Consider the following 18,382-nt stretch of genomic DNA (forward strand, 5'->3'; position numbering starts at 1 on the left):
GGCATCAGAGATGTTACGCGAATATCTACAAGTTATCATTTTTTGAAAGATATTTATTTTGAAATGTTATTTTAAACTTAACTTAACTCTAGTTAGGAAAAAAAAGATGTATCGGGTTAAGAAACGTTAAGCCCTATCATATAAATCTATATAAAGATTATGAAATCAGTTGTAATTAGGGATATACATACACATCTCGCTCTTTCACTTTAAAATTCACTTGAGAACTGAACTCTTGGAGAACTATTCTTTAGTATTGAGACCAATAACAATCTAAATGAACTAACCTATCACCACTAAAAAAAGGTGACCACTATAAAAACTCGTTGTTCATTATTGTTAAATTTCTTTCTACAAATAGTTTACTTTGATTGGCATTACCTTGTGTTCATCTTGTTTATTTATAATCTTCTTTGATTTGTTGATAAAAACCTCTGTCAACAAATTACAATTTCTATATTGTGGTCCTCTTGTCATAATATGTTCACATTTACCGAAACTAAGGCAATGTAAATTTAGAGGATTGATAGCATGAATGTAAAGGAGAATTACACTTTTACCATAATTTCTTCTAGAGGGGGATTAGAGTGAGTGAGATGGTAGTTGTGGTTTAGAAGTTCTAAAGTTGATAATAGGGAAGAAAAACAGTGCAAAGTTGAAGATTAAGGGCTCTTAAAGAACTAGAAAATTGACATTTTATTTTATGATCAATTATTTTACGATAAAATTGAGCAGAGTATGATAATGAAAGGATCATATTACTGCAAAAATTTATATTTCGAAGGATATTATTAACAACAAACAATATAGCATAAAGGCACAACTTTAATTTTTAATGTAAAAAGTTCAGAGACAAAATACAAAATTGCTAATTATTTTCACTAACTCTTATTATTTATTATTTATTAATTGTAAATTATTCCACTAAAAATTTATAGTTGCACTAACAAAACTACAATCTTACATTAATAGAAGCTATAATCACAACCATATTGTGAAAGACTATATACCTATAATCTCATTTCATATCAAACATAATGGAACAAGGTATGTTTTTGATTCAATAAATTAATTTTAATAATTTAACATGAGTTTAAGATCAATGTATGTACTTAGATTCAGAGCCAACCCTAAGTTGAAATGGACCTTAGAAAAAAATTAGTCCTTATTATAAGAATAAATTGTATTTTTAAAAATTATTAACCAAATATATATCTTTTAAAAAAGTATTTTTTTTATTAGGTCCCTTGGGCCTTAGTTGTAGGCCTAACCCGTCTTTACTTATAGCCAGTCCTGCTTAGATCTAGTCCTAACATGTAAGTTATTTATTAACACTACTTATAGTCGGTCCTGCTTAGATCTAGTCCTAACATGTAAATTATTTATTAACACCCATTATTAGCTTTGACAATGACATTTTTCAAAAATATATCTAACTTATTTATTAACACTTAAATATATTTAGAAAAAAATTACCCTATTAATTTGTATAATCAATGTCTATTAGTGAAAAAAAAAAATAATTTACATATTAAGATATTACTTTACTAAAAATGTATAATACACACAAACAAAATAATATAAGATGACTTTTTGACCTATACTTAGGTCGTTGCCGAAGGCCCCGCAGCCCAAGAGGCCTTCCAATTTTATATTTTTTTACATTAGCTCACAAGGCCTCCAAAAATTTGTTGCTAGAAAAAGAGTTTAAAACCCCACTCCCATACTTGTGAGTTCTAAAAAGTATTGGCTCTTAAACTATAAAAAAGAAAAAAACTTCTTACAAATATTACTATTATTTGTAAGAATATGTAATATTATTATTATTATTATAATTAAGTATCGAATTTCATATAATTTATCGTAATATAATAATTTTTAAAAAAATTTACTAACTAATCATAAGACATACTATTAGTACTCGATAACAATGCTTTAAATTATATTACTTCTTACAAATTTTCTTCCTATGATTTAAATTTAATAACTAAAGGTAGGGCCGGAAAAACGGGTCAAACACGATAACATGACTCAAAATTCGCATGAGAGTTAGCGGGTTTGGGTTTGCCTTAAATGGGTTTGGGTCGTGTTCGGGTTGACTTGTCTAACCCGTTTAATAAACAGATCGTGTTCGGGTTGATATGGCTAACACGAAACTAACTTGTTAATGATGTGTTTAAAGTTATTTTAGTACTTTAACATGTCATAAATGAGTTATAAACATGTTGAATACTTCATAAACATGTTATTGGTTGATATGTTTAAACAATATATGTATATAAACGGGTTACACGGATCGTGTCGTGTCAACCTATTTATAAAAAGATTGTGTTCGGGTTTCATTTTCTGACACGATTATTAAACGGGTCGTGTTCGAGTAGAGCATATATATATTATTTATGGATCTTTACACGATACGAACATGACCCGCAAATATAAATTATCACCGATAGATGCAAGTAGTTGAATTAAATTATTATTAAGTGCATTTAGTTATCAAAATCATGATAATGAACATACGAGGACAAAGAAATAAATTAAGGGACCAACATCATGATCTTTTCAGAAAGCACAAACAAAAAAAAAATTATAATTGGTGTTAGTGGTGTCTGGTGATGTCATATATATAGGTTATTATTTATTATAAATTATTTTTTTATAGGATTTAATTTGAATAAATTTATAGTACATTTCTTAAAAGTCCTAATTAATGGCATGATTAGTATACAATATTCAGAATTAGAATAAATTAATAGAGAAATATAATAAAATAAATATTAAAGAATGATCGGAATCAATATTTTAATATGTTATTTACTAAAAATATTTAGAAATGGAATAATAATGATTTATTTTGTTTACTTTATTAGAAAATGTAATTTGAATGCTTAAATTGACTAAATTGTCCTTTTGAGTTAAACTATAATATATGGTAATTATTTTGTATAGATATATTTTAAAAGATAAAATTATCATTATATATTTAATATTAAAAAATAAAATAAAAATAAATAAAATCTATTACCCTAATGGCATATTTACTAATAAGTAATAGGAATCAACGGTAAGGTAATCATTACATTACATTTATTTACTTATATTATTAAAATTAGGAAAATGAGAACTTAATTAAATAAGAGAGAAAAGAAAGGGAAAACTTCCCCCACCAATTTTGTAAGAAATGCTATTAAGGGTAATGGATTTTAATTATTTTTTATTTTATTATTTTATATTAAATATATAATGACAATTTTATCATTTAAAATATATATTACAATATAACTACTATATAATATAGTTTAACTCAAAAGAACAATTTAGTCAATTTAAGCATTCCGATTACGTTTTCTAATAAAGTAAACAAGATAAATTACACCTATTCTATTTCCAAAAAAATTTAGTAAATAACATATTACAAATATTGATTCCGATTATTTTTTATTTATTCCGTTACATTTCTCTATTAATTTATTCCAATTCTGAATACAGTACAGTAAACGTGCCATTAATGACATTTCTTAAAAAATTGGTAGAAGAAGTATTCCTTTTATTTTATCTCTTATTTAATCAAGTTCTCCATTTTCTAATTTTAATAATTAAGTAAACAAATATAAAAGAATGACTACCTTATCATTGATTCACATATTATTTGTTAGTAGACTTCTTATCTATTTCTACATCTAGGAGAGTTTTATAGTCAAATAATGGTTCCATAAAATTTTTGGTATGTGATTATTTAAATTTTAGTTATAGTAGACATTCTATTAGTTTTTTAAAAATGGCAAATAATTTAAGTGTCAAAAATAAAATTTAAAATAATAATTCGTTGAAGCGTATAAAAATAAAATACGTAGGCTTTTGAATCTTATTTTAAACACGTTAAATTACTCCGAATTTAAAAAAAAAAATTACAAAGATACATTAACCCAGAATTTTTTTTAACTTTACCCTTTGAATTTTTTTATTTATAAAAATATTTCTTCAATAAAACTAATAAACTATTTTTTGGTTGTTTTATAGCTATTATAATGTTATTTTTTTGGTTATTTTTTATAAATTGTTTTATAATTAATTTATAGTTGTCGTGATGTTGATTTTTTGTTATTTTTTTACTTTTTACTGAGCAAAGTATATTTTTATAATTTTAAAACTTTACAAGCGTAATTTTATAATTAAAAAATTTTAGACTATAAAATTATAAATAAAAAAAAATACTTTTAAAAATTTCCCTCTAAATTATTCATATATCTAATCAACATAATTAAATTTAGACTTATTCAAAATTAATTTTAAATAAGATTTTTTTAATTAATTAAGCACGTTTTGAAATATTATTATTGATCCATCTTAATAATGGTTCCATACAATTATTGCCTTAGATAGTTCAATATTTGCCTCTTATATTTGATATTCAGTGGGGTTATTATTTCTTTTTTGAAATTATTGTAAAAGCCTTGGCCTTATACAAAATGCAGCTTGTAACTATGTTTCCCTTTGTATTATGTTTCGAGTCTCATTGGGCACTTGAGAACTATGTCTCTTTTTGTACTAGTCCTCTTCTTCTTTTATTAGTTGTAACTTTATGAATGTTAGTAGATCTTGTAACTATGTTGCTCATAATGTGGCTAAGTGGGCGTCTACCCACCAGATGTATGGCTGTATTCTGGTCTCCTCTGTGCCGGAGAACCTGCTTTGTAATGACCGTGAGATCTAATTATCTTGTGTTATTTAATGCATTAATACGCTTATTTTCAAAAAAATATACAAAATGCAGCAGTTCATTTTGAGTCTAACTGTGTAATTAAGATCAACAATTATATTTAGATAGTTTTTTAAGATATAGTATTTCATTATATTGATTGTAATTTTGCTCTTTTGAGCGTTGCTAATGTATTTTATTGTCCTAAACTGTTTGTTTTGTCTATTGCTACTATTAAAGTGTATTCTTTCTCTCTTTCTCTTTTTTTTTTTAGAGCTCATTACTTTATAAGAAGGTGTTTTAGGGTCAATTCTTCTTAAATAAAAATAAAATTTTATACACTTCTGTCTGTTTTGGTATCTAAAAAAAATCAGCCTAATTTTTTCTCATATGGTCATGTATGCTGAAATTTTGAAAATTTTTAAAAATAACTATAACGTATGTGAATATGATTTTTTTTAAAAAAATTATTTTATATTTCTCAAAATTTTACAAAATGTCTTCAATAACTATAACATACACATATGAAAAAAAAAATTAAAATATTTTTTTAGATGTTGAAACAGGTGCATCAGAGCATCTGTTAAACTATTCTCTTTCAACTTTGAAAAAAAAACAAAAAAAGTGGTTCCATAAAATTTTATTTAATAAAAATAATATAAAATTGGCTAATAATCAATTATAAATTATCACATTAATTAGTACTTAAAAATTTAAAATTAAAGACGCTATGTAAAAATATTTGGTGAAAAAAAATTATTTAGAGAAACATTGTTAAAATAACAACAGCCTGTATTTTACTATTTTATTACAACCTTATTATAAAACTAAAATAATAATAATGCAATAGTAACTCTATTATTATATTAGGGCTTTTTCATTTATTATATTATAGGCTTATTTCCTTCTATAAAAGAAACCAAATTCATTGCAATTATACAAACAACACTCATCATCATCATCATGAGCTCTTCACTAATCTCTCTTTTTCCATCTATGGAGTTTTCCATCTCTCTCCAATTACTCTTACTTTCTCTCTCTATAATATTCATCTTCTTCTACTACAAGCCCACAACCTCCAAAAATATTAACAAAACTGGCACCAAAATCTACACCCTTTTTGGAGTCCTACCGCAGCTAATGAAAAATAGCCATAGATTTTTGGAATGGGCCACCGAAAAAATCCTAAGCTCGCCCACCAACACTGTTGTCCTCCGCCTTCCTGGAGGACTTCAGGGTGTCATGACGGCCAACCCTTCTTGTGTGGAGCACATATTGAAGGAAAACTTTGAAAACTACCCGAAAGGGGATGTTTTCAACACCTACTTCTTGGACTTCTTCGGCGGAGGACTGTTTACCTCTGACGGAGAAGTCTGGAAGGTTAACCGAAAGGTTGCCAACCATGCGCTCAACACCAAGTCTTATAGAAATTTCATGATGGACAATGTAGCTCTCGAGCTCAAAACCAAGTTGGTTCCCCTTTTGGAAACACTTTCCAAAACGGGTGAAGTTTTCGACTTTGAACATGTTTTGGAGAGATTTGGATTCGATAATGTGTTCAAAGTGGCTTTCGGGTTCGAACTTGGTTGTCTTGAGGGTGAAGGAAGTGTCATTGGTTATGAGTTCTTGAGAGCTTATGAAGATGCCACCAAAATTAGCACTCTCAGGTATATATTAATTAAAGACAAAAATAAAAACTATATATTATTAAAATATTTTTTGATATTTATTTAAATAAAATATTATTAAAATTGGATGTTAATATAATAAAATAAGATTTTTATAGTGTATTTCTTGCTAGTGATACAATTAAATATTAATTCTTACATATATAATTTTGCTATTAATATAAATAATTATTAATTATTATATAGGTGCATGTACCCATCATTTTGGTGGAAAACCAAGAGGTTTCTCAACATTGGCTCAGAAAAACGTCTCAAAAAAGCAATCATAACACTACAAGGATTTGTAGACAACATAGTAAAAACAAGAATCAAAGAAAGCAAAAAAAGTACCAAACAAAACAAAGATCGAACACCCGATCTCCTTGACCGATTAATGGCCATGCACGACAACGAAGGAAACTACTACTCCGCCGAGTTTCATCGTAACATGACGATCGGAGTCATCCTTGCGGCCCAAGACACCACAGTCTCAGCCCTAACATGGTTCTTCTGGCTCTTAGCCACAAGACCAGAAATCCAAACAAACATCCTGAAAGAACTCGAGTCCATTCGGGCTCGAAGAGAGCCAGAAAACAGACAAAAATTTGCCTACACATATGAAGAGATTCGCGACATGCAGTATCTGCATGCCGCGATCTCTGAGTCCATGAGACTCTACCCACCCGCCCCTACAACTTCTAGGAGTTGCTCAGGGGACGATGTTTTCCCAGATGGGACATTTGTTGAGAAGGGTTCGGTTGTGATTTACAATGCCTATGCAATGGCGAGAATGGAGAAGCTTTGGGGCGAGAATTGTTGCGAGTTTAGGCCCGAGAGGTGGCTAGGGCAAGACGATATCAGTGGTGGTTTAGTGTTTAAGCCTGAGAATCCTTATAAGTATCCTATATTCAATGGTGGACCAAGAATGTGTGTTGGAATAGACATTGGTTATATTCAAATGAAATATATTGCTGCTTCTTTGATTGAGAGGTTTGAGATTAGTCTTGAAGATAAGGAAAGAGTTCCTCAGATTTTGTTTTTGTTTACTATTGGGATGAAAGGTGGCTTGCCTGTTACTATTCAACCAAGGAAAACTACTACTACAAATGGAGTTGTGGCCAATTAATAAGCTTAATTAATAATTGGGACTCATGTATTATGCTTTATTATATAATTATATATTTATGTATGGTCAGTTTTATAATTAACTGATCACATATATCTATATATATGAGAGAGAGTATATGTTTTCTATATTTGGGATGATTAATTATATTATCTTTTATTTTTGTAATCATTTGGATTGTAATGGAAATGTTATATGAATCATATGTAAAATAAATAAATTTTATTATGATGAAATAAAGAAAAGTTATGTTTATTATTTATAATTTATGTTAATTTAATTAATGAGTTATTTTGTTTGCAGAATGATGGAATGATGACTAGATAATAAATAAATACCATTTATATTAAACCAAATAGAGAAGGAAATATCAAAATTTAATTTTCTCAATTCACAATGATCAATTCCAAATTTAATGTTAAGAATTTTGAACAGAATTTGTCAAGTCATTCTTTATTATTTTAGTTTGAATAATTTAGGTGTTTTTATTTAATTTTAATTAGAAGATTTTTAGTTGATTGTTATTGATAAGTGTGACTCACAATACATACATTTTTTAAAATATTTACCTAAATGACCTTCAATAATTTAATACTGCCACTACCGAAACCTTTTTAATAAAATTGGTACGCTTTTACCTAGACAAAAAGTTGAGACTCCCTTCTTGTTTTTTTTTTTTAAATTTTATTTCTTAAGCTTTTTTCATTCAAACATCAACCTCACTTTATTAATTATTTTGTTACTTTTTCTTTTAATGACATAACATCTAAATATCTCTCTTATTTTATTTTATTTATATTTTTTAAAAACTTTTAAAATAAATTTCCAACTTCATATACTTATTCTCTAAAAAAAAAACTTCATATACTCATTTCTCTCTCTTTTTTCTTTTACAAATTTTAAAAAATTTATTTTTTACTACACAAATAATTATTTTGGTTTTAAGAGTTATACTATTGCAATCAATTTTTTTAAGATGATCATTTTAATATGACTCAATACTTTTACATTTAATCCATGTGGGACAATATTCTCCAATATCCCCCCTCAAGATGGTGGCTATTTTTGCTCACCAATCTTGAATCACCTTATCACAGGCCATGCCATTTGCTCGCTTATTTTTGTTCGGATCTCAGGCGTCTTTGCACCGTCTGGATCTTGTGCGGCTGGCTAACCATCTGGATAGGTGTGGATCAAAACCCCGCTAGGGATATGGCTCTGCTGATACCATGTTGAGAATCATAGAGTTCCATCTCAAAACCAATTGAAAATGAGTGGAGTAGTCCATGTTCTTTATATATGGCTCAATACTTTTACATTTAATCCATGTGGGACAATGTTCTCCAATAGTTACTAAGAAGTATTTTCTTATTTTATCTTTAGATGTCATAAGATTAAATTATAAATAAAATTATTTTTATAAAACTATTTTGATAGATTTATAAAATACCTTGTAAATAAACCAAATAGTATCTTAAATATCATATAAGTTACAATTAAAAGAAAGTCAAATATTAAGTTTAAACAAAATTACATATACATACTGTTAACCCTGGAACTTTTTTGATGACATTGACATCACTATTTTTATATTTAAACATTACAAGATTAAATAAAAATAAATTTATTCTTTTATAAAATTATTTTAATAAGTTTATAAAATAATTTGTAAATAAATTAAATAGTATCTAAAACATCACATGAGTTGCATTTAAAAAAAGATAACATCAAAATATTTTATACAATAAAATAATATAATATAGCTTAAAAATATAAAAAGGAAACAAAAAGTTTCTTTTAATATTAGCTGTCCTTTTTTTGGAGATAGAAAAATATATGTTTCTCACATATTAAAATTGTTATTTTATTATTTATATATGTGTAAAATTCTTAAATAAATTTTTTAACAGAAAAGTAATCAATTGATATCTTATTCACATCAAAAGCAACTAAATAGTTGTTTTTTTCAACTCTCCCGAGAAATAAAAAATTTCTAGAAATGAGATTTTTCCAATTTTTTCCATTTTCGGTAATTATTTTGAATTTCGGTATGTATGCTGACATGCCACAACGATATTTGTGCAAATAATTTTCTTAAAAGTATTCTTCTAAATAAAATCAATTTTAGGTATAATATTGAAAAAACTCCTTATTATTTGAGATGAAAATAATGTATTCTTCACAACTGGTGGCTATGGGTCATTTAGTTGAAGAATATAATGTTAAGAATACTGTAAAACTTAATTTAGCCCTAATTAATTCAAGAGAATCAAACAATAGAATATAGATTAGCGGAAGCGTACCGGAGTCCATAGAATCGACTTTGTAATGACCTTTAATTGGTATGATCTTCCAATTTGCATCAAAACCTTTCTCTGTAAACTTTTGCTCTTGGTGATGGGGATACAAGAGTGAAAAGATACGATGCAAATGGGGACCATTACCCGTTATATTACCAACAGACAAACCTGTTGGCAATATTTTTGACTATTTCTATTTGGCCCCTCATCAATATAGAAATTGTCTAATTGGTATCCACATATTAAAATCATGACAATCATGCCCTTAAGTCATAAACTTTATTCCAAAATAGACCACATAAATTTGACTTATTTATTTGATGATCCAACACACATTTTATATATACAATTGTGACCCCAATTATTTCTAACAATCTCCCACTGGGTCACATATGTATACATATAAATGTGTTAATCTTATTGAGCTCATAACTTTGTCATCATAACCATAGGCATGTGCAATCTCGTCCATTAACTATATCAACATAGGATCAAAGCGATTTTCGTTGTATCAATCACAACTAAACCCATCAATGGTCACATATATCAACATAGCCAAATGACATAGATCAATCATGATAATGTGGTATGAAAATTACATGCATGGTGATCTATTCATGTCAATTTTCAATTGGTCCTACTTTACTTTATGGAGATCAAAACTTTAGCTTAAATGTACAAAGAGAAATAAACTGAATAAGATAATTTCTGATCAGAAAAATATCCAAATACACATGTTTCATAAAACAAATAAAACACACTAAAGACAAACTCCCACTGAATCTAGATATCCTCATAATCTAAAACACACATACGAGCAGTGTGCTCGTGAAAGACCTTGGGTGGCAAACCCTTAGTAAGGGGGTCTGCAATCATGGAGTTTGTACCTAAGTGTTCTATACAAATCTGCCCACTTTGTACCCTTTCTTTTACAACAAGGAACTTGATGTCAATGTGTTTTGACTTCGTCGAGCTCCTATTGTTGTTGGAATACAATACAGCTGACTTATTGTCACAATACAACTTAAGTGGTCTTTCAATTCCATCCACAATACGCAGCCCAGTGACAAAGTTTCTCAGCCATATACCATGGTTGGATGCCTCATAACACGCAACAAATTCTGCTGCCATGGTGGATGAAGCTATGAGTGTTTGTTTTGCACTCCTCCATGATATAGCTCCACCACCTAACAGATATATGTAGCCCGAAGTGGATCTCCTACTATCTTGGCATCCCGCAAAGTCAGAGTCAGAGTACCCAATGATCTCAAAGTGATCTGACCTCCTATATGTGAGCATGTACTCTCTTGTTCTCTTCAAATATCTCATAACCTTTTTGGCTGCTTTCCAGTGATCAATTCCTGGATTGCTTAAGTATCTGCCTAACACCCCAACAATGTACGCTATATCCGGACGCGTACAAACTTGAGCATACATTAGACTCCCAACAGCCGAAGCGTAGGGATTCTTTTGCATTTCTTGAATTTCAAGGCTTCCTTTAGGGCATTGTTTAAGATAAAATTTGTCTCCTTTAACGACAGGGGTATCACCTGGTCTACAATCTTGCATGCCAAACCGTTTGAGTACTTTATCGATATAGCCCTTTTGTGATAATCCAAGAATACCTCGAGAACGGTCTCGATGTATTTGAATTCCTAAAACAAAAGAGGCGTCACCAAGATCTTTCATCTCAAAATGCTTCGATAGAAATCTCTTGGTTTCGTGCAATAAGCCTATATCATTAGTGGCAAGCAATATGTCATCGACATATAGAACCAGAAATATACACTTACTCCCACTAAACTTATGATACACACAATCATCAACAGCATTCATCTCAAAACCAAATAAGAGAACCACTTGATGAAATTTGTGGTACCATTGACGGGAAGCTTGCTTGAGTCCATAGATGGATTTCTTTAATTTGCAAACCATATTCTTTGGGTCACCAACCACAAAGTTTTCTGGTTGCTCCATATAAATTGTCTCATCAATGTCTCCATTGAGAAACACTGTTTTAACATCCATCTGATGTAACTCAAGATCAAAGTGAGCAACAAGTGCCATTATTATCCTAAAAGAGTCTTTCGATGAAACCAGAGAGAAAGTCTCTTTATAATCAATGCCTTCTTTCTGAGTATAGCCTTTTGCTACAAGACGTGCCTTAAACCTCACCACATTACCATTTTCATCCCTCTTGGTTTTAAATATCCATTTACAACCAATTGGTTTTACACCTTCTGGTAATGGGACAATTTCCCAAACTTTATTGTCTTGCATAGACTTATTCTCTTCATTCATGGCATCATTCCACTTTTGAGAGTTAGAACTTTTCATGGCCTGATGAAAATTGTGTTGGGTTTTATGCCCTAAATAAAACTCTGTTTCAATGTAATCCAGATTATTCTATATCAATAAAGTAACAGAAGTAATTTTTCATTCACTTGTGTATGTTTTGGTTCACTTAATCAATTGCTTGTCTATTTGATTTATAAATTCATCCAAACCCCTTTCACATACTTGAACATGTTTATTGTGTTGTCAACACAGTGGAAAATAAACATGACTATGTGAATAAAGTATTCCTAGATTTATCAGAACACTGGGTTTCACTGATATGACAATCTACAACAGAGTTTACTTACATTTGGAGAAATGTTATGTTCTTTCCAGAACATAGGTTAAAGTAAAGCTCGGGTTGGATGCATGGAGTATGCATTGGAATGGACCGATATTGAACTTTGAATTAGATTTTGAAACTTACCGTAAACATCTATTCAATTCAATATCAGAAGTTGATCCTAGATCACATGATCTAAATCCTGATATGGTTAGGCTTAATTTCAAGAGTGTTATTCGTGTTCTTTGATTTGTTAGTTAAGCCTAAAACTTTAGTCTGGGCAATACATACATTTTGGGAACACGGTAGTGCGATTGAGTGGGAGCGCTAACATAAATATGGAGTCTATAGCTTCTATATGGCGAATAGTAAGCAAAGGGTGATTTCCTTCGAGCTTAACCAAATGAGATAAATGATTGAGTACTCATTTCACTTAGTTGAAATACCATTTATACAGGGTTAAGTGTTTTAAGGATAAAATACATTGTAGGGTGTTACGGTAATCTAAGTCCCTTTACAGTGTAGATCATCCATATAGAGGATCATTGATCACATTAGGATTATAACAATGGATAAATAATAATGTGTCTATATGGTGGAACATATAGAGCATTCTATATACTGAGAGTGCAATTCTGAGTTCTATGTGTGGATTCAACGAAGAATTAATAAGTCAGTGAATTTAAGTGGTAAATTCAAGATCTGCTTATTGGAAGCTCGGATATATAGACCCATGGTCCCCTCACTAGTTGAGATGATATTACTTGTAGGACTCATTTAATTGATTTTAATTAATCAATTAAAAATTCTCAAGATAGACTTGTCAGTTTGAGAATTTAGCACTCATTAAGGGCAAAACAGTAAATAGAGATTTTGAAGGGCATATTTATTAATTAGGAAACTTTAATTAGTTTCATTATTAATAAAATAAATGATAATATATTATTTGATAATTATTTTTAATTATTAAGTAATTAGATTTATCATTAATATGGTTGAACAATGGAATTGGCAACATTTCACAAAAAGAGAAACTATCAAGTGTAGGAAAAGGAAAGTTGGAAAAGAGGCAAGCCTTGTTTCCACATTGCCTAGGCCGGCCCCTTTACCTTCCTTTTCCCCTTGATTTTCTCAGTTCAAAATGTCAATCATAGCCCTTGGTGGTCCTCTATAAATAGAAGGCAAAGGCTTCAGAGTTTAACACAACTGTACAACCTTTTCACAGCATTATTCTGAAAGAATTTTCTCTCAGAAAATTCTCTCTGAGCCGCCACCCTCTCTCTCTCTATACCTTCACTGTTTCGAAATGTATGAGTGCTAGAGTAGTGCCCACACACATCAAGTAATACCTCAATCATAGTGAGGAAGGCTGTGTAGATTTCAGAGACAACAAAGAAGGACTTTCGGGCTCAGATCTTGATTATACTCTGCTACAGAAAGGAATCAAGGGTTAGAGATCTGAGTGGGAGGAGACATATATATTCCGCTGCAATCACTGTAAGATTTCTGATACTCTTATGTGTTTAATTTCATATCGTTTTAGAAGTTCATATTTAGGTTGTTAAATCAACATACTTGTGAGTAGATCTAAGTTCCTGGTAAAATAACTTCCAACAAATTGATTGGATCATCTTCCATCATTCCAATGCCATCCTCATGTTCTTGAAGATACACTATGTATTCATCTGGATTAATAGCATTTCTTCTTTCTCTAGTGGATCGTCCTCCTGGAACTGGAATGTGGCGCACACCACTCTGTCGTTGCCGGTGACACCCATGAAGTTCAAAATCTTGGTGATCACCGGCAGCCACTGCTCGGCCTTCATCACGTCCGGACCTCCCAGGAAAACCGGAGGTGCTTGCTTCCGGAACCGTTCGTACAAAGGTTCCAACCTATGGGCCGCCACCACTATCTCGGCACAGGCGGCGGGGGGCAGGTGTCACCTTTGGAACTACGGCACAGGGCTGCCGGGAGCACCCTGCTGTCTCAACCTCTGAATCTCGAGGTCTTGCTCTTCGATCTGGGCTTGCATCTTCGCAAACCGTAACTCCCAATTCTGGGCTCCCTGATCGGCTGGGGGAGCCTGGGCAGCCTGTGGTGGGTTCTCAACACCCCGACCACGAGCCCTGCCTCGGGGACCTCTACCTCGGCCCCTAACAGGTGGGGGAAACTGAGCTCCCTGTCCTTGGTTCGACCCTACGGAGTTGCCCTGACTCCTGGTAGTACGCCTGGCGTCCATCTAGTTAGAACCGCCTGCGAAACCAAGAGTTGGCATATCAGGTCGTATTCAAGGAGAGCTTACTAATGCCGCTTAATTTGGAAATTAAAAACGAAACATGCGCCTATTCTACTATCAGGCTACTAACATGCTTCCTAACAGGCTTTTCTTTTTCATAACTGAATAAAATAAACTACTAAAGCAATAAAGGCTTACTGAACCGTGAAACGAGCTAACTGCTGATGATGATTGTACATGTCGTGACGATCTTCGGAAGACAACCTGGCGGCTCTGATACCAAATTGTAACACCCTAACTAACATAGGCGTATTACGTGCTTTTTAAACATGATGTGCAACTCGTTGCTAATCAACGAGGTTTATGGAAAAACGTGATTAATTAAAATTTTGCTTTTTAATTAAACTTAAATAATAATATTACAAAAGACTCGGGATCCCGATTATAAAATCATTTACGAAAAGATTTAACTGATTAACTGATACATAAAATAAAAGTTGTCTAACGACCAGTTATAAAAATCAGCCTCGCTGTCCCGATGATCGTACGCTCCAGGCCTAACCGCCCCGACATGTACAATATTCACAAGCTCGCTCACGGCCCATCAGCTTTAGCCTTGCCTTTACCTACACATAAACGTAGATCTGTGAGTCGACAGACTCAGTAAGAAAAGCATAATAATACGCATACATAACTCTAACTGCCGTGTCCAACACGATACTGAGTCCCGCTACTGCCGTGTCCAACACGGTACTGAGCCACTACTGCCATGTCCAACATGGTACTGAGTTCTGAACGTTCATAGAGACGGTACTATTGACACGTAACAACCTGATCGGTCGAACCGGTCATACTCCGGCTGCTGGTCATACTCCAGCCTGTACCGACGTGTTACTATATCCTCCTGATCGGTCGAACCGGTCATACTCCGGCTGCTGGTCATACTCCAGCCTGTACCGACGGGATACGTCAATAGTATGGAACCACCAACCAAGTGTCAGCCTGATCGGTCAAACCGGTCATACTCCGGCTACTGGTCATACTCCAGCCTGTACCGACGTGACAGGGTTGGATGGTTCGAAGCCAATATACATAACTAATGTAATCTAACAGGCTTCCTACATGCACGCTAAACATGTAATCTACATATGCATACTGTTATACTAATCTTACCTGGATTCCGAATTCAGGTGTGCCGGTCAACCTGACTGGAACTTTTAGCTGAGCGGCGGATTACAGGCTCCTAAACCATAAAAATCACAACACTATAAGTGACACGCTAAATCACTTCCCGGGGACTTAAACTAGGAACTAAAAGTTTCCCTATCAATAAAAAGCATGACAATACCCCTAAAAACATAAAAACGAGGAAAAACACGGGTTCTGAAAATTCCCCAACCGGTAGACCGGTTGCCCAACCGGAATTTCGGTTCTGGGAAATTCAGGACCCCCATCCGGAATTCCGGATGCACAACCGGAATTCCGGTTCCTCGCAGGCAGCAACATCAAATTTTCATATCTTGCTCAAATCAACCCCAAATTGATTCAAACCTTCCAGACCTATTCCATATATCCCAAACAACATTTCTAAGGCACCAAAACCACCAAGAAACCTCAGATACAAAAAGTGCCATTAAAGCTCAAGCTTTGAGTTCTAAACTCAAACTTGAGCAAAACCACCTAGCATGCAATCAAACCAACTTAATTCTACATAATCAAGCTTAAAATCACCTCTGGAAACACAAGCAAACTTCCACAACATCACAGCAACAAAATATAACCTTTTCTCTCAAAAATCACATATTTTGCATAGAAAACTCAAAGCTTTACACAACCTAACTAACATGCTTCAAAACAGCTCATTTAACTTCAATTAAACATGCTTTAAACCACATAAATTAACAACAAAATCACAGCAGCTGTAAAGACCGCCTATGAATAGTACTTTGTATTATTAATTATTTAAGGTTTATGTATTAATAATTATGGAATGCATATTTTAGAAATATATTTTATATATATATCATATATGTTTTTATGCTATTTTATATTTAATTACCTAATTTCTGTGATTGTGTTCGGAAGCTGTGGAAAGCGACGTTGGGCCTAGAGAGTTGCATTTTATAATTTAGATTATTATTGGGGTATTATCGTTAAATGGTAGAGGCGTTAGAATTTTCGGGGATTAGTATTTGACCATTTTGCCCTTGAGGAGTTATAATTATTTTACTTGGGCTAAGGGGCATTTAGGTCTTTTCTTCTCTTATTTTGGCTTGTAGTAGACACTAGAAGCAGCCATAGATTATGTAGAATTAAAAAGTAAATGCTTGAGCAAGGTTTATGGTGAAAAGAAGTTAGAAAATTTCAAGAAAATCCTCAATTCTCCCTCTCTTTCTTTCGAACCATCACCCCAGCAAGGAGAAGATTGTTTCTCTGCTCAAATTCTCTAATCTCAGCTAGGCTTTGAATATTTTGAATCAAGGTAAACCCTCTTAACTTTTTATTGAAGTTTTAGTTGAATTTTGAGTTAAGCTAGGTGAAATTAGGTTGAATTTAGGGGCTGTATATGTATATTCAGTTTGGATTCAATTGTGAAGTTGAATAATGGTTATTTCTACTGTTTTAAGCTGGATTTAAGCCTTAGGTTATGAATTATTCAAGCTAGAGCTTAGAAAACCTAAGTTAGGTCTTCAATGGTGCTTTTGAAATTTGATTGAATTGTTGAGATTTGTTGCTGGGAACTGGTATATTTTAGTGTGTACAGGTATTCTGGAAAGTATTGGAAAATTTGGGGATGAATTGAGAGTGTGGGGTTGGAATTTTGGTTCCCAGACCAGAACCGGAATTCCGGTTCCTGGGAGCCTGTGTCAACCGGTCGACCGGTTGGTCCCAGGAACCGGACTTCCGGTTGGGAACCGGCCTGCCGGTTGGGGCTTTTTCCTGAACCCTAATTTTTCCCGTTTTAGGTATTTTAGGGCATTGTCATCCTTTTCATCGATAGGGTTAAGCTTAGTTTGCATTTTATATTCCCGATAAGTATTTTGGCGAGTCTCTCATCGGTTTTTGAATATTATGGTTTAGGGCCCTGTTATACGTCGAGCTGCACTTCCACTCAGGCTGACCGGCACACTTGAGCACGGAACGAGGTAAGATAGCGTAAGAATATATATACGAATGTTTATGCTTGTTTTGGATGTTATTATAAGTACGGTGTTACCAACACGAGTACCCAGGGTACGTCGTGTTCGTGGTACAACACTTAGTAATTCTCGGGAGTACAATCAGGGCTCTACCAACACAAGTACGGAGTTGGTACTTTAGTGCATTTGGTATAGTAGTCGTACTACCCTTAAGAACGTTCTTAATCATTTGGTGAGCTTCGTTGTTAAGCTCAGGGCAGCTTAACCATGAAGCTGGTCACGTGTTACTTTTATTTAATTCTTGCATATCTTACTGAGTCTGTTGACTCATCAGTTTGCTACCTTGTGTAGGTAAAGGAAAAGCAAAGCTGGAGGAACAGTGAGGTGGAACTCGGCATGATTGTACATATCGCGGCAGTGCAACCCGGAGGGTTTCGATCTTATATTATTTTGAGTCTGTATTTTGGAAATGCATGTCCGCTAAACTTTAAAAAAAAAATGTATATGTACATATTAGTAAAATATTTTAAACTAGTATTTTGATACTCGGGATCCCGATCCGCATGTTTATTAATATATAAATTATTAAAATA

The 18,382-nt window shown here is 32.4% G+C and overlaps 1 protein-coding gene across 2 annotated transcripts in view; it reads left to right on the forward strand.

Moving 5' to 3' along the window:
- The window catches only part of LOC115722892 (cytochrome P450 CYP94D108), a 91,871-nt gene extending 84,117 nt beyond the window's left edge, over positions 1-7,754 (forward strand). For both annotated transcript variants that reach the window (XM_030652248.2, XM_061103561.1), the window contains exons 2-3: positions 5,649-6,366; positions 6,574-7,754. In XM_030652248.2, the coding sequence (XP_030508108.2) occupies positions 5,663-6,366; positions 6,574-7,492 (1,623 nt within the window). In that variant the 5' untranslated portion in view covers positions 5,649-5,662 and the 3' untranslated portion in view covers positions 7,493-7,754. The remainder of the gene's footprint in view (positions 1-5,648; positions 6,367-6,573) is intronic.
- The last annotated feature ends 10,628 nt before the right edge of the window (positions 7,755-18,382 follow it).

Source organism: Cannabis sativa, chromosome 9, assembly GCF_029168945.1.
Source record: "Cannabis sativa cultivar Pink pepper isolate KNU-18-1 chromosome 9, ASM2916894v1, whole genome shotgun sequence".
NCBI classification, from domain to species: Eukaryota; Viridiplantae; Streptophyta; class Magnoliopsida; order Rosales; family Cannabaceae; genus Cannabis; species Cannabis sativa.